This window comes from Eschrichtius robustus, chromosome 18 (assembly GCF_028021215.1).
Source record: "Eschrichtius robustus isolate mEscRob2 chromosome 18, mEscRob2.pri, whole genome shotgun sequence".
NCBI lineage: Eukaryota > Metazoa > Chordata > Mammalia > Artiodactyla > Eschrichtiidae > Eschrichtius > Eschrichtius robustus.
The window spans coordinates 24,151,188-24,166,720 of NC_090841.1; the positions used below are offsets into that span (position 1 = coordinate 24,151,188).

At 41.5% G+C, this 15,533-nt stretch overlaps 1 protein-coding gene across 6 annotated transcripts in view; it reads left to right on the top strand.

Moving 5' to 3' along the window:
- ENOX1 (ecto-NOX disulfide-thiol exchanger 1) overlaps positions 1–15,533 on the top strand; it is a 312,330-nt gene that overhangs the window by 256,566 nt on the left and 40,231 nt on the right. For all 6 annotated transcript variants that reach the window (XM_068526692.1, XM_068526691.1, XM_068526690.1 and 3 more), the window contains one exon: positions 14,161–14,263. In XM_068526692.1, the coding sequence (XP_068382793.1) occupies positions 14,161–14,263 (103 nt within the window). The remainder of the gene's footprint in view (positions 1–14,160; positions 14,264–15,533) is intronic.

Genomic DNA, 15,533 nt, shown 5'->3' on the forward strand with positions numbered 1-15,533 from the left:
AAAGTTAGAGTTGAGGTAGTAGGGATCACTCATCCAACTTTCTTATTTTACAGCTTTAATTTGGTGTAAGTTTTCTTGCCTATGGCTATGCGTCTGTGAGTCTTACATTCTCGAAGGCAATACTTCCCAAACTTTAGTAGGCAACAGAATCAAAAGGAGAGCTTCTTAAAGCACAGATTGCTGGGCTCCCCACTTAGAGTTTGAGATTGGGAAGGTTTGGGCTGAGGCCTGAGAATTTGCTAATAAGCTCCCAGGGCCATCAGTCTGCAGACCACACTTTGGGTAACTACTGCCTGCTGTCTACTCCAGTTCAGATTAGGTGCTGCTAGGGGCTTCCACAGCCCCCAAGGCCAACCCTTGTCATAGTTACATCACACTGTCTTTTAATATATTTTACATGCCTGTCCATACTCTAGACTCTTAGGTTCTTTGAGAGCAGGAACCACTATTATTCATCTTTGAACCTTATCTAGCACAAAACCAACCATATAGTAGGTGCTCAATACATATTTGATGGATGAGAGAGTGGTGGAGGTTCGATAAATTCTAATCGAAGTATACTGAACTGAAGTGTCCAGAGACTTTAGTCTAAATGTTGAACTTTGCTGTGATTCAATCCCAAAAAGAAAATATACAGTTACTAATTGCCAGACTCTGGTTTATAAGAAATCACAGCCATTTGGAGAATACACAAAAGATAGGTGGACTCACAACTAGCTGCTCCTGTGTCCACCCAAGTCCACACGATGGGCAGTGCAGTGTTGTAGACAGAGTGCTGTGTGTTGGGAGCACACACGATCACAGCCTGGTCACCATCCTCAAGGAGCACATGGCCCATTGTGGAGACAGCAGATGCTGAAAAGGGAAATCACCAAACACTGGCTTCAGTGTTCTCAGCAAGGGAAGGACTTGGGCTGGGATTAGGGGCTTGAACGAAGTCCAGAAGTTGTGATTCCCTGAGAAGTAACTTGGACAGAAGGCAGTATAGACTAATAGCTCCAAAGTCTGGCTACCTGGGGCCCGGTCTTACAGCCACTACTCTCTAGGTATGTGAGCTGAGGAAAGTACTTAGCTTATTTGTGCCTCGATTTTATCATCTGTAAAATGGGGATAATAGCAGGACCAACACCTGGCATCTACCAGCCACTCAGCAAGGGCTAACTATTAGTATTATAATCATTGCCATTATTCATACTATTTTTTAATTCAGAGGACCCCAAATTCTACATCCATCATGAACCATGCATCAGCAATCCAGACCACTTTGTTCTTGGAGTAGTTCTCATAGGTGGCATATGCAAGAAGGCAGTGAGAAGAGAGAACTGGATTTTGGTGTGTTGGGGAGGGGAGACTATTTAATGTTTACTAAGATCTCACAGTATGGCTGGCAAACCTTGAAAAATTTGATTTTACTTTAATAATAATTAAATGTCTCTCTTTCCCATTTATCAGATTGCATCCCATCTATTCTCATGACCTAATTTACCTCTATAAAGGTCAAAAAGAGTCTGAATTTTAATATTATCATTAGTAACGTAAACTCAGCAGGTGAAAATTATGATAGTGAGTGCTCTGTAGCAGAGAAAAATACGAAATGTCATACTGAGAAATGGACTGGGAAAATAACATGCCAAGAGCACCATAATGCAATTAATCTTTACCAACAACAGAGTCAGTATTATACAAGATGAATCAAACTGACTAATTCTGGATGCACATACATACATTTAAAAGTATTTCGCTTTAGCTTCTTCTGTTTGCTGCTCCATTTTTATTGGTGAAGGAGATTTTTCATGTCAGTACTTTCTCAGGCTACGAAGGGTAGCCTCACTTGTGTAGATATGGTAGTATGGGTTACATTTTTTACGTATTGAAGAGAAACACACAACTGTTTTTGAGATCAAATGTATTTTTTTTCACTTGGCAACATTTATGGCGGCATATAGTAAAACTAAAATAAAACACTACAACCTACACTTTAAACAATGAATGGAGCTAAAGGAATACAAAAGATGTTTTTCTCATTTTTACATAGGTTTTATTTAATATGATTGTCACAAAACTATGCCAAAAGAAAGGCATCTAATCACCAGCTTGAGACCATAGTTTAAGCTTGGTGTGAACTGTAATAGCCATAATTAAGTTATGATCGAGGCAGCAGTATGCTCTTCGTTTTTAATGGAAAACATTACAAAATTGAAATTACTCTTTCCTATCAGGGTTCTCTTGTTAAAAGTATATGTGGGATAATCCTGTTTTTTCAAATAAGAATTAAACAACTATATATAAATATATATATATATATATACATACACATATATATACACACACACACACAAAACTATATATATATACATTCATGTGTGTGTATATATATTACATAATATTATATATATGAGTATGTGGGAGGAGGGTTATATATAAAATATGAAAGGTAAATATCTGAATGTTAATAGTGCTTATATCTGAGTGGTAGAATTCCAGTTAATTTTTAAAATCTATATTCTGTCAATTTTCCGCCAATATATATATTTATAAAGAGAAAAACCAAGAAACGTTATTATTAAGAATTAACCTGGCATGGACATATATACACTACCAAATGTAAAACAGATAGCTAGTGGGAAGCAGCCGCATAGCACAGGGAGATCAGCTCGGTGCTTTGTGACCACCTAGAGGGGTGGGATAGGGAGGGTGGGAGGGAGACGCAAGAGGGAGGAGATATGGGGATATATGTATATGTAGAGCTGATTCACTTTGTTATAAAGCAGAAACTAACACACCATTGTACAGCAATTATACTCCAATAAAGATGTTAAAAAAAAAAAAAGAATTAACGTGAACTAGAGAATTATCTTAAATTTTAAAAAAGAAAAGAAAGGGAAAAGTTTATAAGCTTATATTATGGTCTCCAAAAAATAAGTTAATATTTAATTTAAAAACATATTGAAAGCACTAATAATAGATACAAACTCAAAGTTCACTTTTTACTGTCTAAATCTAAAGTAGTAAAGAAATTATTTTACTTTAAAATGATGCTACAGCAAATACATTTAGGGACCAGAAGAATGTAAAATACCCAAAGCGACTGCATTGGTTTTTTCCCTCTCCACTATATGTAGTCCTCCTGGACTTCCGGGAAATCACTCCCAGCCAAGGGTACTGACCAGATCCTGTGACTGTCTGTCTCACCTATGAAGTTCATCCTCTCTGGGTAATAACAGATTCATTCAACAGATATTACCGAGAGTCTACCATTTATTCTTTCAAAAAATATTGGTTGAAGATTTACCGTGTGCAGGGGACTGTGCTAGCGACTGAGGACATTGTCGCTTTGTAGAGAAATGACTGCAGGTGGCGCAGGCACACGAAGTCCAGGCAGAGACACTCTGAGGGTGGCAGGGACAACTCTTCCCGTTACCTGCGGGGACGGGGGGAGACACAGCAGATGGGCTGGAGAGCCCCTGCCAGCCCAGATGCTATCCTGAGCCTATGACCCATATTTCTAGCTGCCTTTCCAAGACCTCACATCCAGTATTTCTGAAATACTGGAGCCAGTGCTTCTCATTCTCTGTGACCTCTGATTCTAGCATCATTACTCTGCTAGTGGTCCAGACTTGGCTGAAAATTTTTTAATTCTTTCCTCTGCTTCACACACAGAATCTGTCCATTCTTCCTTTAGAATGGCTTCTGTATCTCCCGCTTTTCTCTCTTATCCCATCACCTCAGTGATTCTGCTTTATTATCACATACTTGGGGTATGCCTGGGGCTCCCCCGGTCCCCCTGCCCGAGTCTCTTCACCTGCTTGGCCGGTCCTGCCCGTGGCCCTCACTTGGTCTTTGGAGCGCTGCCTCGACCTCGGCTTTCCCCCGCACACATCTTCCAAACTGCGTGCCTGTTGCACGGACCGTGGTTACAAGTCACGCTTGTCCAAAGGACAAGGTGTCACCACCTAACAGCAGCAGAGAGCCAGGCCCATCCCAGCTAACACCGCTCCTGGGCCAGGCCCCTGCTGCCTTTCTGCTCTGCTCCCCTTTGCGTTCACGATTGCACCCGAGCCACCGCTCATCAGCCAGCCCGGAGCCCCTGCTGGCCCCCCAAGAGGCCCGGACTGCTGGCAGCCCTCAGAAGGGGATGGCGTCCCAGTGCTCAACAGGCAATTTTCAGTTGACAAGGACTGTAATAGGCTGACATTACAGCCCATTCAAGAGAGGCAGCCCAGCATGGTGGTTAAGAGTCTGGAGTGAGACAGCATCGGTTCACATCCCGAGTCTGCTTGCTACTACTTGTGTGACCTTAGACAAGTCCTTGGCCTCTCCATTCCTCATTTTCCTCATCTGTAAAATGTACTGACCTCCTAGAGCTGTTAGGAGGATTGGGTGAGTTCATATGTGTAAAGCTCTTATAATACTACCTGCACAAATTAAGCACTATATGTGTTTATTAAATAAATATAACCAAGAATGATCTAAAAAGAAAGCCACCGGGAGAAATGCTTTACGTGGATATCTCTGGTAACTAAACCACAGTGAGTTTTCTCTTTCTTAAAGGGTCCTTTTTATTTTTTATTTTTTTAAAGGTTTTTTTTGAATTAAATTTATTTCTTCATTTATTTTTGGCTGCGTTGGGTCTTCGTTGCTGCATGCGGGCTTTCTCTAGTTGTGGCGAGCGGGGGCTACTCTTCGTTGCGGTGCGCGGGCTTCTCACTGAGGTGGCTTCTCTTGTTGTGGAGCACAGGCCCTAGGCACGGGGGCTTCAGTAGTTGTGGCACACGGGCTCAGCAGTTGTGGCTCACGGGCTCTAGAGCGCAGGCTCAGCAGTTGTGGTGCACGGGCTTAGTTGCTCTGCAGCATGTGGGATCTTCCTGGACCAGGGCTCGAACCTGTGTCCCCTGCATTGGCAGGCGGTTTCTTAACCACTGCACCACCAGGGAAGCCCTTAAAGGGTCCTTTTTATGATGCATAAACAGTTCTCACTGATTTTAATCTTTGCGAGTGGAAATCTTAGAAAATCTTGGAGTTGTCTTAGGACATAATGCATGCACTCTGGGTCTGAGTCCAGGAACTGAAGCCCAGTGAGGTGGCTCATATCCCAGTGTGTAAAATGTGCTAGTGTTGTGATGAATCAGTAACTCTTGGCTGAGGGCGGGCGCTCCGCACATCTGCTCTCAAATGGTCTCTCTGCGGCTGAAGCCTGTTGGGGCTCTGAGGTTCCCCTCTGCAGACCCTGGACATCAAAGGCTTCTGAGGAAAGGGACAGGTGGGGGGGGGGGCACCCATGACCCTCAGGACTGGCAGTACCAAGCTTCAGCAACTGGTAAGATGAGTGAGGCCTTGGGACTTCTAAGCCACAGAGAATTCCTGAGGTCCTGCTCACTCTTGGGGATTGATGCATTCTTGCATTCCCTTGAACCGTAAGAAATTTTGAAGCTTACTCAGTTACTCATTCTCATCAATCCTTTTCTCATCCATTTTCTTTTTAAATGTTTTTTTCCTCCCTCTTCTTCTTCTCTTCCTTCTAATTTTATTGGCACTGAAATCCAGGGTAAGTGTATCTTGTCAGTACCCAGTTGGCTGCCTTACTCTGAAGGGAAGCTCTAAGTCAGGGAAAAGGGCACGCAGCAGAGATGAAATATTGGCGCAAGAAGACACTGTAGAGCTCATCTGCTTCAAATCCCTCTCTTTACAAACAGGAATCATGAAACAAGGGTACACAGCGAGTGGCAATTAGAACCAGTCTTCCGTGTCCAAATCCATCATTTTTTTTTCACTATTCCAGGCCATTGTCTGTGGGCCATTCCTTCATTTATCAGCCACTGGGCACCTGCTACGTGACAGTCACTGGCTCATAAAGGAAAGTGTGAGACGTATCCCCATCCCCCTTCCTCCTCTGACCATGGTTCTAATCTTACGAGTAATCCCTGAAGGTTAGTGGAGACTGGCCTATCACTTGATGGATTGCTTTGGGTACTCTGAAAAAATTCTGAGTAAAGGATACTGAAGTAGCTAACTGGCATCTTGACCGTAGTCTGCGGGGCCCTTGATTCCATGGAGTGTGAGGCCTTATGGTGTGGCGGTGACGGTGTGGGAAGTGACATGGGGAATCTTCACCTTGCGGATCTTGACAACTGCCCCATTCACCTTGCGCTAGGACCTATAGGGCCCGCCAGCCCTTGGAGGGCCACAGGGTAGATTTCATACGTGTGTGGTGTGGGGAGGATGTCGTTTGGTATGTTACCCAGTGAAGTAGTCAGCTAGTGGCTGTGCTTACATATAGCTCTTCAAAATGGCATCTGCCTGTCCTAGGCTTCTTTTTATTTCTTTTTAAAGTATAAGGATAGCAGTAGAAGAACAGTGCCACAGAACATTTAGAAAACAGAAAATATGTACAATTTGAATCCCATGACAGTTTATCACTTTTGCATACATGTTTTTATATAATTGTAGTCAAGGTCTTATACAGAATTCTCACCTAGATTCAGTACCCCAAGTATGTATTATGCACCTGTGCCGTATCCACTCAGTCCTGAGGATAAGAAAAGTGAGTAACAATCATGATAATAGTGATGCCACAATATTCCTGGAAGGTTATAGTTTTCAAAAGCACCATGTCACATATGACATTTGGTCTTCACAGCACCCCGGGGGATAGGTATAGGTTATTATCCATGATTTATGTAAAAGAAAGTTCAGAGATAACCCTGCCTAAAGTTACCTAGTACGTAAATAATGGTGACAGAATGAGAACACGGATCCCTTTCGGCCATGCTGTCTCACTTGCTTGGATATGGTGAGTGCCCTTAAGAAGTTGGCGGTTTTTTTGAGGAAGCAAACACAGGTGACTCAGTTTATTCCAAATGTATAAGTGGCCAGCTGCCACAGAAGTGACAGGGGAAATGTGCTGAGATAAGGAAAATGTACAAATAGCCTGGAGTAAATGCCCTTAAGAGATACGGGACTTGTGCTGTATGTAAAAATATATGTAGGAGGTGGTGAAGAAAAGGAGAGAGCTTTCTAAGAACGTATCTGGACAGAACATCTAAAGGAGATAGGCTGTATCGGTAGGATTGAACCTGAACGCCAGGCTCAATCTGGCATTTTCCCATGGGTTATTGGAAAGCATCGGAGTTTTTCCTATGGGTTTTCAGAAAGCATCTGAGTTTTAAATTGGAGATTGACAAGATGAAAGTGGCATTTTAGAAAACTGATCTGGTAATATCATGTAAGGTGGGCTGGAAGAGGAAGAAACCACAGGCACAGACAAGGTAGGAGGCTCTTGCGGTGGTCCAAGTAAGAAACGAGGAGAACTGATAGTAGAGCACTGGTAGTGGAAATGCGGAAGGGGAATGAGAGACATTTCACAGATACTTGATAGAATTCAGATCTAGAGAGGCCTTAGGGGATAGAAGAGAATGAATCAAAGGCCTGCAAGTGGAAGAATGACGGTGCTACTAATAGAAACAGAAAAGTTAGAAGAAAATGCAGTCTGACATGTGAGGTGAATTGGACTTCAGCCATAAAATTATAGAATTTTAGAAGAACCACCACATCAGGAAGGACTTGGATTCACACATTTTTCAAAATAAGGACATTTCTTTCAATGAAGCCTTAAATAGAAGTCCTGTATTTATAAAACAGAAGCAAGTAGTAATGGAGTGGGAATTCTGACTGAGCAGACATCCGCTCCTTGGACCTTCCATGTCACCTCTGTAGAGCTGATGGGGTTCCATAAAGCATTATTCAGAGGTGATGGACCCTACCCAGCGCCCTCATTTTTAGACAACTGATTTGAGGCTTAAAGATGTTGCATAACTTGCCCCAGGTCAACTAACTGTTAGTGGAAGAGCCAAGGCTAAAACTTAAGCATGTAGTATGTCTCCTACCACCTTATGACCACCTCTCATTCTGAATTTGAAATGGGAAGTGATAATTTCAAGCAAACAAACCCAGTGGTCAGTTGATGATAAGGAACAGAAGCTAAAGAGTTAAGTGTGACGATAGTTGAACCCGTGAGAATGAAAGAACTCTGATCAAAGGAAACAGAGAAGAAAAAGTGGTGACTGAGCTTTGGCAAAAGTACCAAAGTTAGAGTATAAAAGGAGAAAGTAACCTTCTTATCCATGTGTACTGGGCCAGCAGAGGGAAGAAAGAAACCAATGAAGATGAAATAAAAAATTAGGAGGAAAAAGACCAGGACTTCTTATGTAACAGAAGCAAATGAGGCAGATGGTTTAAGGGGGCAGAGTCAGTGATGTCAAATATCACATGGTACGAAGACTGAGAAAATAGTCACTGAAAATCTTTCAAAGGATAGTTTCATCGGGTGATTAATGAGAAAGCTGAGGTTTCAGGTGGTGAGACAGTAGATACAGTGGGTATGCACCATGTATTCAAGAAGCTTTGCAGCAGAAAGCAAATAGCACTAAAGTTAAGCAGGTCACAGGAATAATGAAGTGAAAGGAATAACGAAAGGATTTTATCAGGCTGAAGAAACCGTATTCTTGGTTCTTAGGGGCTTGGGTAGGTACAGGGGAACAAAAACAAAACAACAGCAAAGCACAATTCTAGCTCAGTAAATTATTAAAAAAGAGCTTTTCTAAATGGATAAATTACTTTGACCGTTTCTTAAAGTAATTGACAAGGACTCTTAGAGGGGAAATTTCTGCCTTTGAGTAGCTTAACCTTTAAGAAGTCTAAAAAAAACCTCCATGATATCTAGTTTCAGTTGTTGAAAAACCTCTTCTTCCAGCCCTTTAATGATTCCTTCTAAGTATCACAGAAATTAGAGCTAAAAGGTAGACTGAGAAAAGATTTATTAGATAATCTTGTTCATTCTCCTGCCAAGTGCAGAATTGTTACTTATTGTGCATTTTCTAGTCTGGAGTGCTTTTTACTGTGTCAAGTGAATGGTGTTCTTACCACTTCCTTTGGAATATTATTTCATAATCCTATTGATCTCACTGTGCGGAAACTCTTGATCCCCATCCTAATGTTTCCTTCCTAGTGTACGCTTTGTACACCATTAACAATTTGTCCTTAATAACCTCCATCTGCACTGATCCACATCCAGTTTGCAATCTGGAACACCTTCACCAGTAGACACGTAATTCTTCAGGGTATATTACAACTATCAGGGTAAAGGATTTGTATGTGATAAAAGATAAAGAGTCTTCTAATTTTATGTTTCTAATGATGAAAGTTTCCTTCTATATTCCAGAGATTTGGGGTAGGAATGAGTCAAAAGAACAGTGAAGTTTTTAAGAAAGGGGCAAAGTCTTTCTAACTTACGATCCAACATCCCAGTAAAAGGTATTCCCCAATTACTGAAGAGATAAGTTGGAACATTCTGGGTAGAGAATGTGAAACTCTTAAGGTAGGACCAGGACTTAGACTTGAAGCATGGATTTATAGAGTTAGAGATGAAGCACAAACTAGTTACATCCTCTGATATCCTTGAAAATGTGCTCCCTTATGGTCAATTTGTCCCTTTTGTGATGGGTTGTTCTCAGAGAAGGTTTTGGCAAATGTCCATTTGAGGTTCTATCCTGTGCTCCCAAGACAGTGGTCCTGGCTTCACCAGCTTTATCCTCATGGATCTTACAGGCTGATCATGCCCCCATAGAGGGGCCCAGGTGGAAGCCTGAACATACAGTGGATTATGTTACAGGAGAGGAACAGTGAGCTTGAGGGAGCCATCTCTTTTATATCAAGCAATAAGCAAGCCTTTTCTTTGTCCCAGAAGGAGACATCAGGGATGTGTGCTACAAACACTAACTTTGAGAAATGGGCCATAAAAGAGCTGTCAGGGCCTTGCTTCTAAGTTCAAAAACCTGTGGATCCTACCTTCTCTCAGATACCTTGACAATATGTCATAGAAACCTTAAGTTCCAATTTGGACAAATTATCTTCACCCATACGTGCTTCTGTCTCTATTTTCCTTTTCACTGAGGCACTTAGTCATTCTCAGCATTTTCCTCATCCACCAGGTCATCGGATTTTTTTTAGTTCTACCTCTTAAATATCTCTTATGTTTTGCCCTCTGCACATCACTGACTTGGGTTCTACCCTCGTTATGAAAAGGTCAGAATTAAATAGACAATTGCAATAGGCTCTAACCTGGCATCCCTGCCTCTACTTCCACTTCCTGCAAACCAATATCCTAAAATGCAGAATTGTTCATATAACTCCTATGTTGAACACTCTTCATTCATTAAGCCTTCCAGGTAAAATCCAAGCTCCTTGTCCAGATCTACCTACTTCTCCAGCTTCATCTACTGACATTTCCTGTAAGCTTTCTTACAGACCTTTTTATAAGAATTGCTTGCTGATAAGCATGCACTTCTTGCCACTTTTAGACTCAGTATCCTTTAAAACTTAGCATTCCTTGGCATGTGGTAGGCATGTAATATATGTATGCAGCATAAATATTTATTGAGTGGCTAAAAGTAAAAATAGGCTTAGCTTAAATGCAAGAAGGGTTTGACTTGGGGAATTATTTAGTTCCACCTTCTCTCTGTGTACTCCCTTTAACCAGTTATAATGATGGAGCTCTTTTGACAAACATTGGATGATAATTTAGCTAAATGAAAACACAAAAAGAGGGTACGGATATTGCTTATATCTACTTTGTACTTTGAAGACAACCTCAAACTCGCCACCTACTAATAACTGTAATTCTCCTGTTAAATTAAACAACTCTACTACAAATACAGACAAATCAAATTAACTTTACTTTTCTAAGGAACCAGTGAGTCACGAGTCATTACAATACTCCTCGCCTTTTTTGTTATAGTGGAAAAAGATAAAAGCACAGCACATCAAGTGGCTATCTAAAACTACTGTCCTGTCTTCTCATCCTTAAAACACACCCATATTAACTTTAAATTATGTCTCTGCCAAAATGTATAACAAAAGTATTCACCCATCTCATTAATTCTGTGACTCTGTCAGCAATAGTCTGAACTTTTTAAAAAAATTTTTTATTAAAGTATAGTTGATTTACAATATTAATTTTTGCTGTACAGCAAAGTGCTTCCATTATACATATATATGTATATATATGTATATGTGTGTGTGTGTATATATATACGCACACACACACATACACACACACACACACATTCTTTTTCATATTCTTTTCCATTATGGTTTATCACAGGATATTGAATATAGTTCCCTGTGCTATACAGTAGGACCTCGTTGTTTATCCATCCTATAAATAACAGTTTGCATCTGCTAATCCCAAACTCCCAGTCCTTCCCTCCCCCAACTCCTCCCTTCCCCCTTGGCAACTACAAGTCTGATCTCTATGTCTGTGAGTCTGTTTCGTAGATAAGTTCATTTGTGTCATATTTTAGATTCCACAGATAAGTGATATCATATGGTATTTGTCTGTCTCTTTCTGAAGGGTCTGAGCTTTTATATCATGCCTGAGGCAGGCTTAGGCTCTAGGATGCTTAGTCAGTAGTAATGCTTTTGAATGGTCACAAGTTGGTCCACTTCACTAAATGATGTTAAAGACCCAAGTCTCTTGTTTACATGCTTGGACACACCTTTGACTATAATGGAAATGAGAGTTCCCCTTATGTAGGCTCTTGAGGCCACCTTACTACAATATGCAACTGTAACTGGAACCTGCCTGATGAGCTTAAGTCTTGCACCGCTTCCTGGCAGAGTTCTTCTTCTCCCTCCGGGGGAGTCAGAAAAGCAGCAACATCTCCACCCTGGACAGAACTCAGAGTGGTACCCAAAGGCTGAACCATCTGCCGAGCCTTGGGTCTCTGCTGGGCCAGGCCCGCTGGACTGCTTGCTGTCGGAGCCTGGCAGAGAGGTGTGTCTACTCCACGGTCACAGACAATGACCATGCAGGAACGCACCGTTTGTGGTCGGCAGAGCACAGGCTGCAATATTCAGCCTCAAGAAATACTTCCACAGACTCTTAGTTTTCCATCCTCATGTAGCCAACCCTAAAACATCATCAGAGTAACAGTCACTGGTAAGGCCTGTCTGGCTCCTTGTAGACTTGTTGATTCAGTAGCATCTGCTGGAGCCTGCTCAAAGTCCCCTTTCTTTATGACTCCAGCTTTGGACATGGGGACAGGTGCCTTACAGCACCTTGACTAGGCTTAGTCTGGCCTGCCCTTGCCATTTCTTGCTGGCTCCTGCTGTGCTGCCTGCCCTCTGTGGTTCATTTTCCTTAATAAACCTGGATCCTTAACTGTGTGATGGCCTCAGGACACCACTCAGTGTTGGCAATTAATATGGGCCTCTTGTCTGCTAAACTCTCCTCAGTAATTTCATTTGGCCCCAGTTATCATCCAGGCTGTTAACAGATCACCCCTTCCTGGAGAGACTGTTTCCACTCAGCCACGAGCTTCATTATTTATATTTTTCTTAAATAATACAATCATCATCCTAGTTCATATTTTTTTTGGACACACCTTTGACTATAATGGAAATGAGAGTTCCCGTTCTGCTCTGTTTCCTCCTATAACTCTTCAAGCCCTTAAAACACATCCATATGTTATTTCATCACAGAAGGAATTCCCTGTGACTTCTCTTTATAAAATATTCTGATCCCATCTACATACACCTTTGGGTTTGTTGTTTTCAAGTTCTGGATTGTGTTTCTACTGGGACTGCTTCCCAAGATCCCTTTTTAGAAGTGTTAAGAGCATCTTTCTAATGACCTTTTAAGTCTAACTGGCTCGACTTGCCTTGGACCAGTCTTAATTTGAATGCCTTCAGGTAAAATCTTTACATGTTCAAAATGCTCCCAATAATTTCCTATATTCTTTTATCTGGCCAACTCTGTTAATTTATATAAGCTAGCTAAATACCTCTCCTGTAACCAATTCCAGTCCTGGGAACACCTGCCAAACCATCTAAGTTGTCCTTTGTCCCTCCCTACCTACCCTTTGTCCTTCTGACAGAGTCCTTATCATCTAATGGAAACAGTATCCTTAACTCTTTGTCCAATGTGCTAGTCCTTCTTTAAGACCTATCTTAAGTGAGAAATTTCCCTCCAATGAGACTCCACTACCCTAATGATTCTACCATCCCGTATATGCAGGTCTCTGATCATTAAATTTGATCTCCTATTAAATCATTCTCCATTTTGAGTCCCAATAGCAAGTCTGGGAGAATATGAGTTAAGTCTTTTTCTCTGTTTTTAAATTAAAAATACTAAAAGAACTAAAAGTAGTCCAGCCTCAGTGTTTCACATACTGGCTTGCTGTGCAATTCTTCATTTCTAGTGTCCAGAGAAAACAATTTCCCAACCTTTGCTTTATCTACCTTTTGCAGTTATGTGTAAGGACATAGACTTACTCACCTTAAACACTCCTAACAACAGTTCTATCTCACCTTCCCAAGAGGCCCTGTTTCCCTACACACTCACACAAATTACTTGCATAGTATTATAAATGAGTCTGTATATGCTTTTCAGGAATTTTTTTTCATATTTGAAATAAAAACTTTGTTAAAGTAGCTAAAGTCAAATAGTTTTTGCTAACAGTTTTATCAAAACATGGATTAAAAACGTTAAGATAATTGGGGGCTTCCCTGGTGGCGCAGTGGTTGAGAGTCTGCCTGCCGATGCAGGGGACACGGGTTCGAGCCCTGGTCTGGGAGGATCCCACATGCCGCGGAGCGGCTGGGCCCGTGGGCCACAATTACTGAGCCTGCGCGTCCGGAGGGGCCGCGATAGTGAGAGGCCCCGCGCACCGCGATGAAGAGTGGCCCCCACTTGCCACAACTGGAGGGAGCCCTCGCGCAGAGACGGGGACCCGACACAGCCATAAATAAATAAAATAGTGTTTAAATAAATAAAATAAATAAATAAATAAATAAATAAAAAGCCAGCTTGTATATCACCTGCTCTTTAAAAAAAAAACAAACAAAAAAAACATTAAGATAATTGCACAGAATGTGCCACTTTTGCAAAGAGTTACTTAGTTTGCTGGGAGCAGTAGCTAGGAGGCTAAGTTTTAGAATTACTTTTCTACTCTTGGGCAAATAGATCAATCACTTATAAAAGTTGATCTTCAGTTATAAATGGAAGCGATGACCTCTTATAGAGTTTAAAAGACCTGGTGGCTTTTGTTGGAATGCACAGAATCTACATAAACACCTGTATGTTTTTGTTTTTTAACTTTATAGGAAATTAATGTGTTGACAGTCGCATCGGTCAACCAAGACCGAGAGAACAATATTGAGAAAAGAAGCCCAGGCTTAAAATCAGAGAAAGAAGCTCTGCTAATCGGTAAGGAGATTCTGTTTTCCTCATCTGTTCTCTCGTAGGTAATAATTCACTTAAACAATATTTAAGTAATCCACCTCCAACTTGTTAATGATTTAAAAGCTTTGTCAGAGGTAGGATTAACTTCATCAAGATTGTATTACACACATTTCAAATTAGGGGCATACAAGCCAGTGGGGACTTTGCTCTTCTGTAACTATGTATATTAGTTGGTTATCCAACATAAAACTGAGTACAAGGAAGACAGATTAACTTGCATTTCACATGTTATAAATCTGAATTTCAAAATGTGGACACAACTGGACGTCAGGTTGGGTTCAGTCCAAAAGTTCCACACCAAGACAGATCCCCAGCCTCAGGTACGTCCACGTCCTGAGGTCAGTCCCAAGGCCAAACCTGAAATGCTGATGATACAGTGCTAGGCCAATCTAGGACAGTCTAACCAGGCTTCTCTGCCCAAGTCTGGACTCATTTATCCAAGATAAATTAGACGAGCTGGCCACTAAGGAAGGGGAAAGAAGAAGCAAGGAAGTTGCTGTTCACCTAAACATATTCAGTTGCCCCATAAAATATATCTAAGTTGGCTTTTTCTTTGTCAGGACCAGAGAAAGCTCTAAATATCCTCTCTTTATTTATTTATTTATTTTTTTTATTGACGTATAGGTGAATTACAATGTTGTGTTACTACTGTACAGAAAGTGAGTCAGTTATGCATATATGTATACATTCTTTTTCATATTCTTTTCCATTATGGTTTATCACGGGATATTGAATATAGTCCCCTGTGCTGTACAGTAGGACCTTGTTGTTTATCCATCCTATATATACCAGTTTGCATCTGCTAACCCCAAACTCCCAATCCAACCCTGTCCCCACTTGATAGTGATCATCAGCGTATACAAAAGCAGTTCTTAGTCTCATAAGGAAGTCTTCTCAATGGGGCTGTGGTGGTACCGTGCCTGGGACCCCACCTTCGAAGCCTGTATATTTAAGGCTGTCTCCAGAGTTCTCAAATCCAGAGAAGGAGAAGCCACCAGCTTCACTCCCTGATGCACAGCATTGATTCAAGCTGCACCTTGGCACTGACCCCAGTGTGAGCTTCCAAGTTTAGCCTGGCTCCTCTATGGCATGATTAAGAGTGAGGAACGAGGCTGTTGTACACATGAGACAAACTGTTCTTCTATAGTTCGTTATCTGGCAGAAGTACCGCCTGGCTGCATTTTCTAAATACTGCATGCACTCACCTCAAAATGACAGGTACATCAGGTCCTGT